The sequence below is a fragment of the Pygocentrus nattereri genome, chromosome 3 (assembly GCF_015220715.1).
Source record: "Pygocentrus nattereri isolate fPygNat1 chromosome 3, fPygNat1.pri, whole genome shotgun sequence".
NCBI lineage: Eukaryota > Metazoa > Chordata > Actinopteri > Characiformes > Serrasalmidae > Pygocentrus > Pygocentrus nattereri.
The window spans coordinates 51,279,567-51,297,968 of record NC_051213.1 but is presented as its reverse complement, the minus strand read 5'-3'; the positions used below and the strand labels follow the sequence as shown (position 1 = coordinate 51,297,968).

Genomic DNA, 18,402 nt, shown 5'->3' with positions numbered 1-18,402 from the left:
AACACTGCTGTGGTATAAACATCTCACGCCTTGCCAGCGATTAAAGCTGCTGACTGAAGAGCTGAAGATGAGCAGCAGTTCAAGCACAGGTTTCATAAACGGGTTTATTGGAAGGAAGTCTTAAAGTGACAGTTCAGCAAAAAGTCATATTTAGTCTAATTAGTCCAATCTTTCCCCCAAATGCACACTCTGAAAAACCTTGGTTCTTCAAGGCTTTCCTTGGTAAAGGAAAGGTTTCTGTGTAGAACCATGTACACCCACAGAACCCTTTGCATGATTAAATGGTTCCCTGCATCATTAAAGGGTTCTTCTGATTGATGGAGAATGTGCTGTAGTTGTTCTATACAGCACCAAAAAGGGTTCTTCTACTGTTATGGTGTCAGGCTTGTTACAGGAACCCTTTTGGGTGCTGTAGCACATTCATGCACATTCTCCATCAATCTGAGGAACCATTTCATGGTGCAAAGAACCCTTTAATCATGGACAGTGTTCTTTGAGTGTACATGGTTCTTTTTAAGAGTGAAGTAGTTCAGCTGTGACGTGTTTGTTGCTTTAGGTTTATCTCTGGAGCTACAAGGCCAACGTACAGGGTTCCTGTGCAGTATGGAAAAGCATGGATAAGTATAGATGATTATGGGAAAATAGAAAAGAGAGTGTTTTCTGATCTGCTTTCTAAAATATAAAATGTATTTCTAAAAATAATTTGACTGTATAAGCAGATTTCATTTGGAGCAGCAGCCAAAATGTTTACCACTAGTCACGTTTACATGCCTGATAATCCGTTAATAATCCGACTATTGGAATAGAACACGTCCATGTAACCATCTCAATCAGAATAGTCTAGTCCGATTGAGGCCATAATATCCGTGTAAACGCCTGAATCCGATTACATTCCCTATCGGAAATGTGTTCAGTTTTCAGATCTTTACCTGCTTGTTTTATGGTAGAGAATCTTAAAACTGACCTTAAAGAAACTCGTGTCCATTAAATGGCTTTTACTCTGAAACATGAAAGGAAATTGAGTTATTTTTCCTTATCAAATGATGGATGTGACCTGGAAAGCACAATAAACAAACATTTATGAAAGGTCTTTCAAATGGAGAGATCTGTTCTCTGTCGTTCTAGAAGTTCTAGATAACTGCCTGTGAATGTGAGCTGGAGAGGCAGAGCAGCACATTCCGTCACACAGGCGTGAAGGAGCTGCGTGTGTAAACAGCGATTCTGAGCACTAATCGCTGATCTGCACGGTCTGATCCTTCTGTGTTTGTATTTAAACAGCTTCATTTGACTGGCATCACTGACTCACCATCACACTGAAACCAGAGCGTCCAACGTGCGGTTTGTTAGTCAGACGGACGCTGACCGCTGTGTGAGAGGAAGAATAAGAAGATATTCTGTCGCTTCTAACTTTCTCTCTCAGTGACCGTTTCAGATACAGGAATACAGCCAGAATCGCAGCTGGGAAGTGATGCGGGTTAATATGAAGTCTTAATGGGTCACATTTCAGTCACTGACCTGTTTACAACTGGTCACTTCGTGTGACTTGACCATCGGGACTATATCTGGAGGTCACACCACATAAAATTGGTTTAATTGGTGTAAACGCAGCCGAGACACATTTAAACAGATACAGATCAGTATCTGCCCATCAACCCTGCCCAGTACAACCAAAACCCCTCCCAGTACAACCACAACTCCTCCCAGTACCGCTGAAATCCCTTCCTGTACAACCAAGACTTCTCCCAATACAGCCAAAACTCCTCCCAGAACAACCAGAACTCCTCCTAGTACCACCAAATCTCTTCCCAGTACAACCCAGACTTCTCCCAGTACCACAGAAACTCCTCCTATTACCACCGTAACTCCTCCTAGTACCACCAAAACACCTACCGGTACAACCAAAATGTCTATTAGTACCACCAAAACTCCTCCCAGTACAACCAAAACCCCTCCCATTACAGTCAAAACTCCTCCAAGTACAACCACAACTCTTTCCAGTACAACCAAAACTCCTCCCAGTCCCGCTGAAATCCCTCCTGGTACAACCAAGACTCCTCCCAATACAGCCAAAACTCCTCCCAGTACAACCAGAACTCCTCCTAGTACCACCAAAACTCTTCCAGGTACAACCAAGACTTCTCCCATTACCACAGAAACTCCTCCCAGTACAACTAAAACCCCTCCCAGCATGACCGAAATCCTCCAAGTACAAGCGAAACCATTCCCCATGCAGGACTTCATATCCAGATCCTGGACTCATGAAGTGACCAGCTGTAAAACAGGTCACGGCCTTACATTTACATTGATGGCATTTGGCTGACGCTCTTATCCAGAGCGACTTACAATTTGATCATTTTACACAGGCAGGCCAAGGGGTCTTAGGAGTCTTGCCCAAGGACCCTTATTGGTATACCGTAGAGTGTTTGCCAAGGTAGGGACTGAACCCCAGTCTACGGAGTAGAAGGCAGAGGTGTTAATCACTACACTAACCACCGTCTGACAAGAGAAACAGAGAAATGTGTAAAGCAGAGCAGCTTTACTGGGAATTAGGCTGAATGGAAATGCAGTAATGTGGTCAGAGAGAGCTGGAGAGAAGAAAGCGGATGTAACAGGCTGAACGGTCTGAATACTATAAATTATTAATACGACGGGGACATTAGCCTCATAGCTTCAGAGAAAGATTTGTCTTGTCTGTTGAGCTCCATTTGGGGGGAAAGGAGAAATAATATGCATTTGATTTCTCACCAAACTATTGATCTGAGCTTGACGTGATCGGAATGCACCCTGTATTCGTAATGAAGAGGTTCCGTCCTTTAGAGGGCGACTGCTGAATATCGTTCCCTGGTAATGGATGATATTTAACCCCAGACGCTTTAAGGCTGATTGAGGTTGAGTGATGAGGACCATGTCCTGCTTGTCTGCTGAGAAACCGTAGCAGAGAGAAGAAGCTCTTCTGCCGTTCAGGCAGGGCTTTGCTGCAACATTACAGTGCAGCTGAGACGGTTGAACATCAGCAGATGTGAGGCTTTTCTTCTTGTCTGCTTTTGCCTTTTCGGCTGCTGTGAGCAGAAAGGCACCGGTGACCTCTGGAGACCTCACAATGCCAACACATGCTTCCCTAGACGCCCAGCAGGTGGTGCTGGTTCTGCTGTGTTCACCTGAGGTTTGGAGCTGAGCTGGTGGAAGGCACAGGACAGGCGTTTGAAATGGTGAAGTGAGTTGCAGATGAGACTGTGTACGGTTCGGTGTGGATCACACGGAGGGACACACGTCCATTTCACATGCTGGGACAGAATCTGCACCTTTACATGTCACACTGTCTGTTTCAGGTACGTGGTGTTTACGTGTTGAGACGCTGTTTCCTCTTGGCCTTCCGGGCGTACAGGAAGTACATGGTGTGCCCTGCGGTGATGAACAGGACGGAGACGATGACGAGAATGCCAAAGTGCTGCGGCTGCGGCGCTGAGATGACCATGAGGAAGTGCAGCAGGTCCATCAAGTAGTTCATGGAGCTCTGAACTCCGTTAACCACGCCGCGCTCGGACTCGCAGATGGTCTCCTGCAGCAGCTGGGTCACCGTCAGGTCGAAGGACCACAGGCCTGCCGAGAGAAGAGTGTAGTAGATTGATGAGGAACGCTCGAAGCAGATTTAATACAGATTTTATGTGGGTTCAGGAGGAATTCTGTGGGCTACAGTCGGTTCAGACTGAATTCTGTGGGCTACAGTCGGTTCAGACAGAATTCTGTGGGCTACAGTCGGTTCAGACAGAATTTTGTGGGCTACAGTCGGTTCAGATAGAATTTTGTGGGCTACAGTCGGTTCAGGTAGAATTTTGTGCGCTACAGTCGGTTCAGGTAGAATTTTGTGCGCTACAGTCGGTTCAGACAGAATTTTGTGGGGCTACAGTCAGTTCAGACAGAATTTTGTGGGCTACAGTCGGCTCAGACAGAATTTTGTGGGGCTACAGTCAGTTCAGACAGAATTTTGTGGGCTACAGTCGGCTCAGACAGAATTTTGTGGGGCTACAGTCGGTTCAGACAGAATTCTGTGGGCTACAGTCGGTTCAGACAGAATTTTGTGGGCTACAGTCGGTTCAGACTGAATTTTGTGGGCTACAGTCGATTCAGACAGAATTTTGTGGGCTACAGTCGATTCAGACAGAATTTTGTGGGCTACAGTCGGTTCAGACAGAATTTTGTGGGCTACAGTCAGTTCAGACAGAATTTTGTGGGCTACAGTCGATTCAGACAGAATTTTGCGGGCTACAGTCGGTTCAGACAGAATTTTGTGGGGCTACAGTCGGTTCAGACAGAATTTTGTGGGCTACAGTCGGTTCAGACAGAATTCTGTGGGCTACAGTCGGTTCAGACAGAATTTTGTGGGCTACAGTCGGTTCAGACTGAATTTTGTGGGCTACAGTCGGTTCAGACAGAATTCTGTGGGCTACAGTCGGTTCAGACAGAATTTTGTGGGCTACAGTCGGTTCAGACTGAATTTTGTGGGCTACAGTCGGTTCAGACAGAATTCTGTGGGCTACAGTCGGTTCAGACAGAATTCTGTGGGCTACAGTCGGTTCAGACAGAATTTTTTGGGCTACAGTCGGTTCAGACAGAATTCTGTGGGCTACAGTCGGTTCAGACAGAATTTTGTGGGCTACAGTCGGTTCAGACAGAATTTTGTGGGGCTACAGTCGGTTCAGACAGAATTCTGTGGGCTACAGTCGGTTCAGACAGAATTTTGTGGGGCTACAGTCGGTTCAGACAGAATTATGTGGGCTACAGTCGGTTCAGACAGAATTTTGTGGGCTACAGTCAGTTCAGACAGAATTTTGTGGGGCTACAATCGATTCAGACAGAATTCTGTGGGCTACAGTCGGTTCAGACTGAATTTTGTGGGCTACAGTCGGTTCAGACAGAATTTTGTGGGCTACAGTCGGTTCAGACAGAATTCTGTGGGCTACAGTCGGTTCAGACTGAATTTTGTGGGCTACAGTCGGTTCCGACAGAATTTTGTGGGCTACAGTCGGTTCACACTGAATTTTGTGGGCTACAGTCGGTTCAGACAGAATTTTGTGGGGCTACAGTCGGTTCAGACAGAATTCTGTGGGCTACAGTCGGTTCAGACAGAATTTTGTGGGGCTACAGTCGGTTCAGACAGAATTATGTGGGCTACAGTCGGTTCAGACAGAATTTTGTGGGCTACAGTCAGTTCAGACAGAATTTTGTGGGGCTACAATCGGTTCAGACAGAATTCTGTGGGCTACAGTCGGTTCAGACTGAATTTTGTGGGCTACAGTCGGTTCAGACAGAATTTTGTGGGCTACAGTCGGTTCAGACAGAATTCTGTGGGCTACAGTCGGTTCAGACTGAATTTTGTGGGCTACAGTCGGTTCAGACAGAATTTTGTGGGCTACAGTCGGTTCAGACTGAATTTTGTGGGCTACAGTCGGTTCACACTGAATTTTGTGGGCTACAGTCGGTTCAGACAGAATTTTGTGGGGCTACAGTCGGTTCAGACAGAATTCTGTGGGCTACAGTCGGTTCAGACAGAATTTTGTGGGGCTACAGTCGGTTCAGACAGAATTCTGTGGGCTACAGTCGGTTCAGACAGAATTTTGTGGGCTACAGTCAGTTCAGACAGAATTTTGTGGGGCTACAATCGGTTCAGACAGAATTCTGTGGGCTACAGTCGGTTCAGACTGAATTTTGTGGGCTACAGTCGGTTCAGACAGAATTTTGCGGGCTACAGTCGGTTCAGACTGAATTCTGTGGGCTACAATCGGTTCAGACAGAATTCTGTGGGCTACAGTCGGTTCAGACTGAATTCTGTGGGGCTACAGTCGGTTCAGACAGAATTTTGTGGGGCTACAGTCGGTTCAGACTGAATTCTGTGGGCTACAATCGGTTCAGACAGAATTCTGTGGGCTACAGTCGGTTCAGACAGAATTTTGTGGGTCTACAGTCGGTTCAGACAGAATTCTGTGGGCTACAGTCGGTTCAGACAGAATTATGTGGGCTACAGTCGGTTCAGACAGAATTTTGTGGGCTACAGTCGGTTCAGACTGAATTTTGTGGGCTACAGTCGGTTCAGACAGAATTCTGTGGGCTACAGTCGGTTCAGACAGAATTTTGTGGGCTACAGTCGGTTCAGACTGAATTTTGTGGGCTACAGTCGGTTCAGACAGAATTCTGTGGGCTATAGTCGGTTCAGACAGAATTATGTGGGCTACAGTCGGTTCAGACAGAATTTTTTGGGCTACAGTCGGTTCAGACAGAATTTTGTGGGTCTACAGTCGGTTCAGACAGAATTTTGTGGGCTACAGTCGGTTCAGACAGAACTCTGTGGGGCTCTGTACCACCTCTGTGGACGCTAATGAAACTGTACCATGGCAACTCCAGGATTAGCTCTGGGTTTACTAACAGAGAGCGTGGTACGTGCCCACATTGTTCAGCTGAATGGGTGCATTGTTATGGTCGTTATTGTTTGAGAGCCTCTGTTGTTGTAGGACTAAGTCCAGACCAGTCAGTTTCAGCTCACTCCTGACTGGCTCACACACTGAGCTGGAAAACTGCAAGGCGAAAACAGACTGGACAATGACTCTGCTCACCGATTCGAGCCGTGATGACTCCAAGAAACAGCAGGGTGATGGACATATAGGACTCGGGTACGCTCCCTGCTGGTGCGTTTTCGAATAGCACGGTGTTGTTGGTCCAGTGAATGGAGGAGCGGTCAGGAAGTAAAGGCTGGTTGTTGCCTCCCTGCAGTGTGTATCCATGTCTTTGGTGTCCACCTCCGGCCATTCCTCCCACATCTGACCCATTACCCTGTGTTAGCATGCTCAGGTCCATGGGGCTGCCTGGAGCGAACACAGAGCACACGCACAGGAGCAGGCAGGCCAGGTGCAGACAGCTGGAGATCATGCCGGTGTTGACCAGCCCGTAGGCTTTGCGCAACTTGGTGAACAGGACGGTTCCCAGCAGGCCAGCCACGGCCGAAACGCCCATCAACAGGCTCAGGAGGGAGCCACTGATGCCCTGGGTGTAGGCGTAGCCTGTGGTGATGCAGTCGAAGCCCAGCACGGTGGTGTACAGGAAGGCCAAGCCCAAACCTGCCAGGAACACAGGCTGCCTGTAATACGCCCTCCAGCCTTCCCTGCAGGTGCTGAGGAGCCCACGAAGCCGACGGAGGCACGGAGGCAGCATGGAGGTCCGCTCTCTCAAACACGCTCCTCCGGTGTCTTCTGTGAGGAACACCGCTGGCCTTAAGGAACTCTCACCTGAGTCACAGAGATGCAATATAAGTGCGATTATTAGGGCCAAGCTAAATACCAAACATACTTTATAAACTATATGAACTACAACTACGTTGCATTTGCCTTCCTACACAGTGTGACTGCGAGTTTTGATTGATTTTATAAAATAGGCGTTTGATGTAGATGAGCCGTTCACTCCCCAGCCCATACAGTCCATATATGGAAAGTAAGTCTCAAAAACAGCCTGTTCTGATTTCAAAATTTTGTGATGTCACACATTTACACATATATGCCTGTTCAGTCTACAGCAGCTTAGCTCCGCCCACCCACACTGTTAGAAGGATTTCAGCCCAGGCTGCTTTTCGAACAAGGCACAATACATGACCGCCAAACAGAATATAGCTCAGTCTTAAAGGGGAACTCCATCAATTTTTTCTAATTTTCTGCATTATTGCATGCTTAAGATGTAAACGGAGTGGATCAGAGCGGTTCGGTTTCTAGAGAAACTTACCGAGTCAGACCTGTTCACAGTGGAGGTGATAGGAACCAGACGTCCACCTCTAAAAGCTCCCTCACATAGTTTTGATCTAAAACATATTTAAATGATTTTTTTATCCATTCATACATAAAGGGTGTTCTAAGGCAAAACCATCCCCAAAGCTTTTTCTTTTAGGTTGAACATTATTTTAAATATCATTAGCGTCACATGAAAAACCCAGAAGGTACTGATGGTTTTGGATAGTTATGATATAAAACCACAATTTGTGTTGTCGACATTCCCATCACCACCACTATAAAGACATCTGAGTCTGTAAGTTTCACATCAAGCCACTCTGAATGTTTACGTCTCATCATAAAGAAATTTTAAAAATCGGTGGAGTTCCCCTTAAAAGCGGACAGATAAACAGCCTGGTTAATTGTAAGGTATAAAGGGAGGCTGGAAATATGATAGCTATTATATGACCAATTTCCTGTCATATATAATAATAATAATAATGAGTTATGAGGGCTTTTAATAGATACACACACATAAATGTTATAAGGGGAAAAATTCATTTCAAGGCTCATTCAAACACCCAGACAACATCTATGACTGGTCAGGATGCTCACAGCGCACATTACGCTCCGTAGTATAATTCAAACTACTGCCTAGCAAGCTGTTGTAGATCTACTGAAAGGGGCAGTTCATTCACAGCAGACTTCTAGTTCAGTGAGTTTAGAGTGTTTCTAAGTTCAGGAAAATGTATTGAAGTTATTGTCTATGACAACTGACTGTACCCTACAGACACAGCAGGTAGAGAACAGATCACAGTGCTCCTGTAAGCATGTTGTAGTGACCGTGTCAGAGTGAGTGTGTCGGAGTGATTGTGTTGGAGTGAGTGTGTCAGAGTGAGTGTGTCGGAGTGATTGTTTGAGAGTGAGCATATCAGAGTGAGGGTCTCAGTAAACGTGTTAAAATGAGTCATTGTGTCAGTGAACCTGTCAGAGTGATTGTGTCAGAGTGATTGTGTCAGAGTTAGTGTGTTGGAGTGATTGTGTTGGAGTGATTGTGTCAGAGTGATTGTGTTGGAGTGAGTGTGTCGGAGTGATTGTGTCAGAGTGATTGTGTCGGAGTGATTGTCTCAGAGTAAGTGTGTCTGAGTGATTGTGTCAGAGTGAGTGTGTCAGAGTGTGTCAGAGTGGTTGTGTCAGAGTGAGAGTGTCAGAGTGGTTGTGTTGGAGTGATTGTGTCGGAGTGAGTGTTTCGGAGTGATTGTGTCGGAGTGTGTCAGAGTGGTTGTGTCAAAGTGAGTGTGTCAGAGTGGTTGTGTTGGAGTGATTGTGTCGGAGTGAGTGTATCGGAGTGATTGTGTCGGAGTGTGTCAGAGTGAGTGTGTCAGAGTGGGTGTGTTGGAGTGATTGTGTCAGAGTGAGTGTGTCAGAGTGATTGTGTTGGAGTGATTGTGTCGGAGTGTGTCAGAGTGAGTGTGTCAGAGTGGTTGTGTTGGAGTAATTGTGTCGGAGTGAGTGTGTCAGAGTGATTGTGTCGGAGTGAGTGTGTCAGAGTGAGTGTGTCAGAGTGAGTGTGTCAGAGTGAGTGTGTCAGAGTGGTTGTGTTGGAGTGATTGTGTCGGAGTGTGTCAGAGTGAGTGTGTCAGAGTGATTGTGTCGGAGTGAGTGTGTCAGAGTGATTGTGTCAGAGTGTGTCAGAGTGAGTGTGTCAGAGTGGTTGTGTTGGAGTGAGTGTGTCGGAGTGACTGTGTCGGAGTGATTGTATCGGAGTGATTGTGTCGGGGTGAGTGTGTCAAAGTGAGTGTGTCAGAGTGATTATGCCGTGGTGATTGTGTGGGAGTGAGTGTGTGGGAGTGATTGTGTCAGAGTGGTTGTGTTGGAGTGATTGTGTCAGAGTGAATGTGTCGGAGTGAGTGTGTCAGAGTGTGTCAGTGGTTGTGTCAGAGTGGTTGTGTTGGAGTGATTGTGTCGGAGTGAGTGTTTCGGAGTGATTGTGTCGGAGTGTGTCAGAGTGGTTGTGTCAGAGTGAGTGTGTCAGAGTGGTTGTGTCGGAGTGAGTGTGTCAGAGTGATTGTGTCGGAGTGAGTGTGTCGGAGTGAGTGTGTCGGAGTGATTGTGTCGGAGTGAGTGTTTCGGAGTGATTGTGTCGGAGTGTGTCAGAGTGGTTGTGTCGGGGTGATTGTGTCGGAGTGAGTGTGTCAGAGTGAGTGTGTCGGGGTGATTGTGTGGGAGTGAGTGTGTCGGAGTGATTGTGACAGAGTGATTGTGTCGGAGTGAGTGTGTCGGAGTGATTGTGTCGGAGTGAGTGTTTCGGAGTGATTGTGTCGGAGTGTGTCAGAGTGGTTGTGTCGGGGTGATTGTGTCGGAGTGAGTGTGTCAGAGTGAGTGTGTCGGGGTGATTGTGTGGGAGTGAGTGTGTCGGAGTGATTGTGTCAGAGTGAGTGTGTCAGAGTGGTTGTGTTGGAGTGATTGTGTCGGGGTGAGTGTGTCAAAGTGAGTGTGTCAGAGTGATTATGCCGTGGTGATTGTGTGGGAGTGAGTGTGTGGGAGTGATTGTGTCAGAGTGGTTGTGTTGGAGTTATTGTGTCAGAGTGAATGTGTCGGGGTGAGTGTGTCAGAGTGTGTCAGTGGTTGTGTCAGAGTGTTTGTGTCAGAGTGGTTGTGTGGGAGTGAGTGTTTCGGAGTGATTGTGTCGGAGTGTGTCAGAGTGAGTGTGTCAGAGTGGTTGTGTCGGAGTGAGTGTGTCAGAGTGAGTGTGTCGGAGTGAGTGTGTCGGAGTGAGTGTGTCGGAGTGATTGTGTCGGAGTGAGTGTTTCGGAGTGATTGTGTCGGAGTGATTGTGTCAGAGTGATTGTGTCGGGGTGAGTGTGTCGGAGTGATTGTGTCAGAGTGATTGTGTCGAGGTGAGTGTGTCGGAGTGAGTGTGTTGGAGTGATTGTGTCGGAGTGATTGTGTCGGGGTGAGTGTGTCGGAGTGAGTGTGTCAGAGTGAGTGTGTCAGGGTGAGTGTGTCAGAGTGAGTGTGTCAGAGTGAGTGTGTCGGGGTGATTGTGTGGGAGTGAGTGTGTGGGAGTGATTGTGTCAGAGTGATTGTGTCGGGGTGATTGTGTGGGAGTGAGTGTGTCGGAGTGATTGTGTCAGAGTGAGTGTGTCGGAGTGAGTGTGTCAGAGTGAGTGTGTCGGGGTGATTGTGTGGGAGTGAGTGTGTCGGAGTGATTGTGTCAGAGTGATTGTGTCGGGGTGAGTGTGTCGGAGTGATTGTGTCAGAGTGATTGTGTCGGGGTGAGTGTGTCGGAGTGAGTGTGTCGGGGTGAGTGTGTCGGAGTGAGTGTGTCAGAGTGAGTGTGTGGGAGTGAGTGTGTCAGAGTGATTGTGTCAGAGTGATTGTGTCGGGGTGATTGTGTGGGAGTGAGTGTGTCGGAGTGATTGTGTCAGAGTGATTGTGTCGGGGTGAGTGTGTCGGAGTGAGTGTGTCAGAGTGAGTGTGTCGGGGTGATTGTGTGGGAGTGAGTGTGTCGGAGTGATTGTGTCAGAGTGATTGTGTCGGAGTGAGTGTGTCGGAGTGATTGTGTCGGAGTGAGTGTTTCGGAGTGATTGTGTCGGAGTGTGTCAGAGTGGTTGTGTCGGGGTGATTGTGTCGGAGTGAGTGTGTCAGAGTGAGTGTGTCGGGGTGATTGTGTGGGAGTGAGTGTGTCGGAGTGATTGTGTCAGAGTGAGTGTGTCAGAGTGGTTGTGTTGGAGTGATTGTGTCGGGGTGAGTGTGTCAGAGTGAGTGTGTCAGAGTGAGTGTGTCAGAGTGGTTGTGTTGGAGTGATTGTGTCGGAGTGTGTCAGAGTGAGTGTGTCAGAGTGATTGTGTCGGAGTGAGTGTGTCAGAGTGATTGTGTCAGAGTGTGTCAGAGTGAGTGTGTCAGAGTGGTTGTGTTGGAGTGAGTGTGTCGGAGTGACTGTGTCGGAGTGATTGTATCGGAGTGATTGTGTCGGGGTGAGTGTGTCAAAGTGAGTGTGTCAGAGTGATTATGCCGTGGTGATTGTGTGGGAGTGAGTGTGTGGGAGTGATTGTGTCAGAGTGGTTGTGTTGGAGTGATTGTGTCAGAGTGAATGTGTCGGAGTGAGTGTGTCAGAGTGTGTCAGTGGTTGTGTCAGAGTGGTTGTGTTGGAGTGATTGTGTCGGAGTGAGTGTTTCGGAGTGATTGTGTCGGAGTGTGTCAGAGTGGTTGTGTCAGAGTGAGTGTGTCAGAGTGGTTGTGTCGGAGTGAGTGTGTCAGAGTGATTGTGTCGGAGTGAGTGTGTCGGAGTGAGTGTGTCGGAGTGATTGTGTCGGAGTGAGTGTTTCGGAGTGATTGTGTCGGAGTGTGTCAGAGTGGTTGTGTCGGGGTGATTGTGTCGGAGTGAGTGTGTCAGAGTGAGTGTGTCGGGGTGATTGTGTGGGAGTGAGTGTGTCGGAGTGATTGTGTCAGAGTGATTGTGTCGGAGTGAGTGTGTCGGAGTGATTGTGTCGGAGTGAGTGTTTCGGAGTGATTGTGTCGGAGTGTGTCAGAGTGGTTGTGTCGGGGTGATTGTGTCGGAGTGAGTGTGTCAGAGTGAGTGTGTCGGGGTGATTGTGTGGGAGTGAGTGTGTCGGAGTGATTGTGTCAGAGTGAGTGTGTCAGAGTGGTTGTGTTGGAGTGATTGTGTCGGGGTGAGTGTGTCAAAGTGAGTGTGTCAGAGTGATTATGCCGTGGTGATTGTGTGGGAGTGAGTGTGTGGGAGTGATTGTGTCAGAGTGGTTGTGTTGGAGTTATTGTGTCAGAGTGAATGTGTCGGGGTGAGTGTGTCAGAGTGTGTCAGTGGTTGTGTCAGAGTGTTTGTGTCAGAGTGGTTGTGTGGGAGTGAGTGTTTCGGAGTGATTGTGTCAGAGTGTGTCAGAGTGAGTGTGTCAGAGTGGTTGTGTCGGAGTGAGTGTGTCAGAGTGAGTGTGTCAGAGTGAGTGTGTCGGAGTGAGTGTGTCGGAGTGAGTGTGTCGGAGTGATTGTGTCGGAGTGAGTGTTTCGGAGTGATTGTGTCGGAGTGATTGTGTCAGAGTGATTGTGTCGGGGTGAGTGTGTCGGAGTGATTGTGTCAGAGTGATTGTGTCGAGGTGAGTGTGTCGGAGTGAGTGTGTTGGAGTGATTGTGTCGGAGTGATTGTGTCGGGGTGAGTGTGTCGGAGTGAGTGTGTCAGAGTGAGTGTGTCAGGGTGAGTGTGTCAGAGTGAGTGTGTCAGAGTGAGTGTGTCGGGGTGATTGTGTGGGAGTGAGTGTGTGGGAGTGATTGTGTCAGAGTGATTGTGTCGGGGTGATTGTGTGGGAGTGAGTGTGTCGGAGTGATTGTGTCAGAGTGAGTGTGTCGGAGTGAGTGTGTCAGAGTGAGTGTGTCGGGGTGATTGTGTGGGAGTGAGTGTGTCGGAGTGATTGTGTCAGAGTGATTGTGTCGGGGTGAGTGTGTCGGAGTGATTGTGTCAGAGTGATTGTGTCGGGGTGAGTGTGTCGGAGTGAGTGTGTCGGGGTGAGTGTGTCGGAGTGAGTGTGTCAGAGTGAGTGTGTGGGAGTGAGTGTGTCAGAGTGATTGTGTCAGAGTGATTGTGTCGGGGTGATTGTGTGGGAGTGAGTGTGTCGGAGTGATTGTGTCAGAGTGATTGTGTCGGGGTGAGTGTGTCGGAGTGAGTGTGTCAGAGTGAGTGTGTCGGGGTGATTGTGTGGGAGTGAGTGTGTCGGAGTGATTGTGTCAGAGTGATTGTGTCGGAGTGAGTGTGTCGGAGTGATTGTGTCGGAGTGAGTGTTTCGGAGTGATTGTGTCGGAGTGTGTCAGAGTGGTTGTGTCGGGGTGATTGTGTCGGAGTGAGTGTGTCAGAGTGAGTGTGTCGGGGTGATTGTGTGGGAGTGAGTGTGTCGGAGTGATTGTGTCAGAGTGAGTGTGTCAGAGTGGTTGTGTTGGAGTGATTGTGTCGGGGTGAGTGTGTCAAAGTGAGTGTGTCAGAGTGATTATGCCGTGGTGATTGTGTGGGAGTGAGTGTGTGGGAGTGATTGTGTCAGAGTGAATGTGTCGGAGTGAGTGTGTCAGAGTGTGTCAGTGGTTGTGTCAGAGTGTTTGTGTCAGAGTGGTTGTGTTGGAGTGATTGTGTCGGAGTGAGTGTTTCGGAGTGATTGTGTCGGAGTGTGTCAGAGTGGTTGTGTCAGAGTGAGTGTGTCAGAGTGGTTGTGTCGGAGTGAGTGTGTCAGAGTGAGTGTGTCGGAGTGAGTGTGTCGGAGTGAGTGTGTCGGAGTGATTGTGTCGGAGTGAGTGTTTCGGAGTGATTGTGTCGGAGTGTGTCAGAGTGGTTGTGTCGGGGTGATTGTGTCGGGGTGATTGTGTCGGAGTGAGTGTGTCAGAGTGAGTGTGTCGGGGTGATTGTGTGGGAGTGAGTGTGTCGGAGTGATTGTGTCAGAGTGATTGTGTCGGGGTGAGTGTGTCGGATTGAGTGTGTCAGAGTGAGTGTGTCGGGGTGATTGTGTGGGAGTGAGTGTGTCGGAGTGATTGTGTCAGAGTGATTGTGTCGGGGTGAGTGTGTCGGAGTGATTGTGTCAGAGTGATTGTGTCGAGGTGAGTGTGTCGGAGTGAGTGTGTTGGAGTGATTGTGTCGGAGTGATTGTGTCGGGGTGAGTGTGTCGGAGTGAGTGTGTCAGAGTGAGTGTGTCGGGGTGAGTGTGTCAGAGTGAGTGTGTCAGAGTGAGTGTGTCGGGGTGATTGTGTGGGAGTGAGTGTGTGGGAGTGATTGTGTCAGAGTGATTGTGTCGGGGTGATTGTGTGGGAGTGAGTGTGTCGGAGTGATTGTGTCAGAGTGAGTGTGTCGGAGTGAGTGTGTCGGGGTGATTGTGTGGGAGTGAGTGTGTCGGAGTGATTGTGTCAGAGTGATTGTGTCGGGGTGAGTGTGTCGGAGTGATTGTGTCAGAGTGATTGTGTCGGGGTGAGTGTGTCGGAGTGAGTGTGTCGGGGTGAGTGTGTCGGAGTGAGTGTGTCAGAGTGAGTGTGTGGGAGTGAGTGTGTCGGAGTGATTGTGTCAGAGTGATTGTGTCGGGGTGATTGTGTGGGAGTGAGTGTGTCGGAGTGATTGTGTCAGAGTGATTGTGTCGGGGTGAGTGTGTCGGAGTGAGTGTGTCAGAGTGAGTGTGTCGGGGTGATTGTGTGGGAGTGAGTGTGTCGGAGTGATTGTGTCAGAGTGATTGTGTCGGGGTGAGTGTGTCGGAGTGATTGTGTCAGAGTGATTGTGTCGGGGTGAGTGTGTCAGAGTGGTTGTGTTGGAGTGATTGTGTCAGAGTGAATGTGTCGGAGTGAGTGTGTCAGAGTGTGTCAGTGGTTGTGTCAGAGTGGTTGTGTTGGAGTGATTGTGTCGGAGTGAGTGTTTCGGAGTGATTGTGTCGGAGTGTGTCAGAGTGGTTGTGTCAGAGTGAGTGTGTCAGAGTGGTTGTGTCGGAGTGAGTGTGTCGGAGTGATTGTGTCAGAGTGATTGTGTCGGAGTGAGTGTGTCGGAGTGATTGTGTCGGAGTGAGTGTTTCGGAGTGATTGTGTCGGAGTGTGTCAGAGTGGTTGTGTCGGGGTGATTGTGTCGGAGTGAGTGTGTCAGAGTGAGTGTGTCGGGGTGATTGTGTGGGAGTGAGTGTGTCGGAGTGATTGTGTCAGAGTGAGTGTGTCAGAGTGGTTGTGTTGGAGTGATTGTGTCGGGGTGAGTGTGTCAAAGTGAGTGTGTCAGAGTGATTATGCCGTGGTGATTGTGTGGGAGTGAGTGTGTGGGAGTGATTGTGTCAGAGTGGTTGTGTTGGAGTTATTGTGTCAGAGTGAATGTGTCGGAGTGAGTGTGTCAGAGTGTGTCAGTGGTTGTGTCAGAGTGTTTGTGTCAGAGTGGTTGTGTTGGAGTGATTGTGTCGGAGTGAGTGTTTCGGAGTGATTGTGTCGGAGTGTGTCAGAGTGGTTGTGTCAGAGTGAGTGTGTCAGAGTGGTTGTGTCAGAGTGAGTGTGTCAGAGTGAGTGTGTCGGAGTGAGTGTGTCGGAGTGAGTGTGTCGGAGTGTGTCAGAGTGGTTGTGTCGGGGTGATTGTGTCGGAGTGAGTGTGTCAGAGTGAGTGTGTCGGGGTGATTGTGTGGGAGTGAGTGTGTCGGAGTGATTGTGTCAGAGTGATTGTGTCGGGGTGAGTGTGTCGGATTGAGTGTGTCAGAGTGAGTGTGTCGGGGTGATTGTGTGGGAGTGAGTGTGTCGGAGTGATTGTGTCAGAGTGATCGTGTCGGGGTGAGTGTGTCGGAGTGATTGTGTCAGAGTGATTGTGTTGAGGTGAGTGTGTCGGAGTGAGTGTGTTGGAGTGATTGTGTCGGAGTGATTGTGTCGGGGTGAGTGTGTCGGAGTGAGTGTGTCAGAGTGAGTGTGTCGGGGTGAGTGTGTCAGAGTGAGTGTGTCAGAGTGAGTGTGTCGGGGTGATTGTGTGGGAGTGAGTGTGTGGGAGTGATTGTGTCAGAGTGATTGTGTCGGGGTGATTGTGTGGGAGTGAGTGTGTCGGAGTGATTGTGTCAGAGTGAGTGTGTCGGAGTGAGTGTGTCAGAGTGAGTGTGTCGGGGTGATTGTGTGGGAGTGAGTGTGTCGGAGTGATTGTGTCAGAGTGATTGTGTCGGGGTGAGTGTGTCGGAGTGATTGTGTCAGAGTGAGTGTGTCGGAGTGAGTGTGTCGGGGTGAGTGTGTCGGAGTGAGTGTGTCGGAGTGAGTGTGTGGGAGTGAGTGTGTCGGAGTGATTGTGTCAGAGTGATTGTGTCGGGGTGATTGTGTGGGAGTGAGTGTGTCGGAGTGATTGTGTCAGAGTGATTGTGTCGGGGTGAGTGTGTCGGAGTGAGTGTGCCAGAGTGAGTGTGTCGGGGTGATTGTGTGGGAGTGAGTGTGTCGGAGTGATTGTGTCAGAGTGATTGTGTCGGAGTGAGTGTGTCGGAGTGATTGTGTCGGAGTGAGTGTTTCGGAGTGATTGTGTCGGAGTGTGTCAGAGTGGTTGTGTCGGGGTGATTGTGTCGGAGTGAGTGTGTCAGAGTGAGTGTGTCGGGGTGATTGTGTGGGAGTGAGTGTGTCGGAGTGATTGTGTCAGAGTGAGTGTGTCAGAGTGGTTGTGTTGGAGTGATTGTGTCGGGGTGAGTGTGTCAAAGTGAGTGTGTCAGAGTGATTATGCCGTGGTGATTGTGTGGGAGTGAGTGTGTGGGAGTGATTGTGTCAGAGTGGTTGTGTTGGAGTTATTGTGTCAGAGTGAATGTGTCGGAGTGAGTGTGTCAGAGTGTGTCAGTGGTTGTGTCAGAGTGTTTGTGTCAGAGTGGTTGTGTTGGAGTGATTGTGTCGGAGTGAGTGTTTCGGAGTGATTGTGTCGGAGTGTGTCAGAGTGGTTGTGTCAGAGTGAGTGTGTCAGAGTGGTTGTGTCGGAGTGAGTGTGTCAGAGTGAGTGTGTCGGAGTGAGTGTGTCGGAGTGAGTGTGTCGGAGTGATTGTGTCGGAGTGAGTGTTTCGGAGTGATTGTGTTGGAGTGTGTCAGAGTGATTGTGTCGGGGTGATTGTGTCGGAGTGAGTGTGTCAGAGTGAGTGTGTCGGGGTGATTGTGTGGGAGTGAGTGTGTCGGAGTGATTGTGTCAGAGTGATTGTGTCGGGGTGAGTGTGTCGGAGTGAGTGTGTCAGAGTGAGTGTGTCGGGGTGATTGTGTGGGAGTGAGTGTGTCGGAGTGATTGTGTCAGAGTGATTGTGTCGGGGTGAGTGTGTCGGAGTGATTGTGTCAGAGTGATTGTGTCGAGGTGAGTGTGTCGGAGTGAGTGTGTCGGAGTGATTGTGTCGGAGTGATTGTGTCGGGGTGAGTGTGTCGGAGTGAGTGTGTCAGAGTGAGTGTGTCGGGGTGAGTGTGTCAGAGTGAGTGTGTCAGAGTGAGTGTGTCGGGGTGATTGTGTGGGAGTGAGTGTGTGGGAGTGATTGTGTCAGAGTGATTGTGTCGGGGTGATTGTGTGGGAGTGAGTGTGTCGGAGTGATTGTGTCAGAGTGAGTGTGTCGGAGTGAGTGTGTCAGAGTGAGTGTGTCGGGGTGATTGTGTGGGAGTGAGTGTGTCGGAGTGATTGTGTCAGAGTGATTGTGTCGGGGTGAGTGTGTCGGAGTGATTGTGTCAGAGTGATTGTGTCGGGGTGAGTGTGTCGGAGTGAGTGTGTCGGGGTGAGTGTGTCGGAGTGAGTGTGTCAGAGTGAGTGTGTGGGAGTGAGTGTGTCGGAGTGATTGTGTCAGAGTGATTGTGTCGGGGTGATTGTGTGGGAGTGAGTGTGTCGGAGTGATTGTGTCAGAGTGATTGTGTCGGGGTGAGTGTGTCGGAGTGAGTGTGTCAGAGTGAGTGTGTCGGGGTGATTGTGTGGGAGTGAGTGTGTCGGAGTGATTGTGTCAGAGTGATTGTGTCGGGGTGAGTGTGTCGGAGTGATTGTGTCAGAGTGAGTGTGTCAGAGTGGTTGTGTTGGAGTGATTGTGTCAGAGTGAATGTGTCGGAGTGAGTGTGTCAGAGTGTGTCAGTGGTTGTGTCAGAGTGTTTGTGTCAGAGTGATTGTGTCGGAGTGAGTGTGTCGGAGTGATTGTCGGAGTGTGTCAGAGTGGTTGTGTCAGAGTGAGTGTGTCAGAGT

The 18,402-nt window shown here is 49.2% G+C and overlaps 1 protein-coding gene across 1 annotated transcript in view; it reads right to left on the bottom strand.

Moving 5' to 3' along the window:
• Positions 1 to 414: 414 nt before the first annotated feature.
• si:ch211-254p10.2 (solute carrier family 40 member 1) overlaps positions 415 to 18,402 on the bottom strand; it is a 53,713-nt gene continuing 35,725 nt past the window's right edge. Inside the window, exons 8-9 of the mRNA XM_037536814.1 lie at positions 6,609 to 7,277; positions 415 to 3,600 (exon numbers count right to left, since the gene is read on the bottom strand). Coding sequence (XP_037392711.1) covers positions 3,341 to 3,600; positions 6,609 to 7,277 — 929 coding nt within the window. The 3' untranslated portion in view covers positions 415 to 3,340. The remainder of the gene's footprint in view (positions 3,601 to 6,608; positions 7,278 to 18,402) is intronic.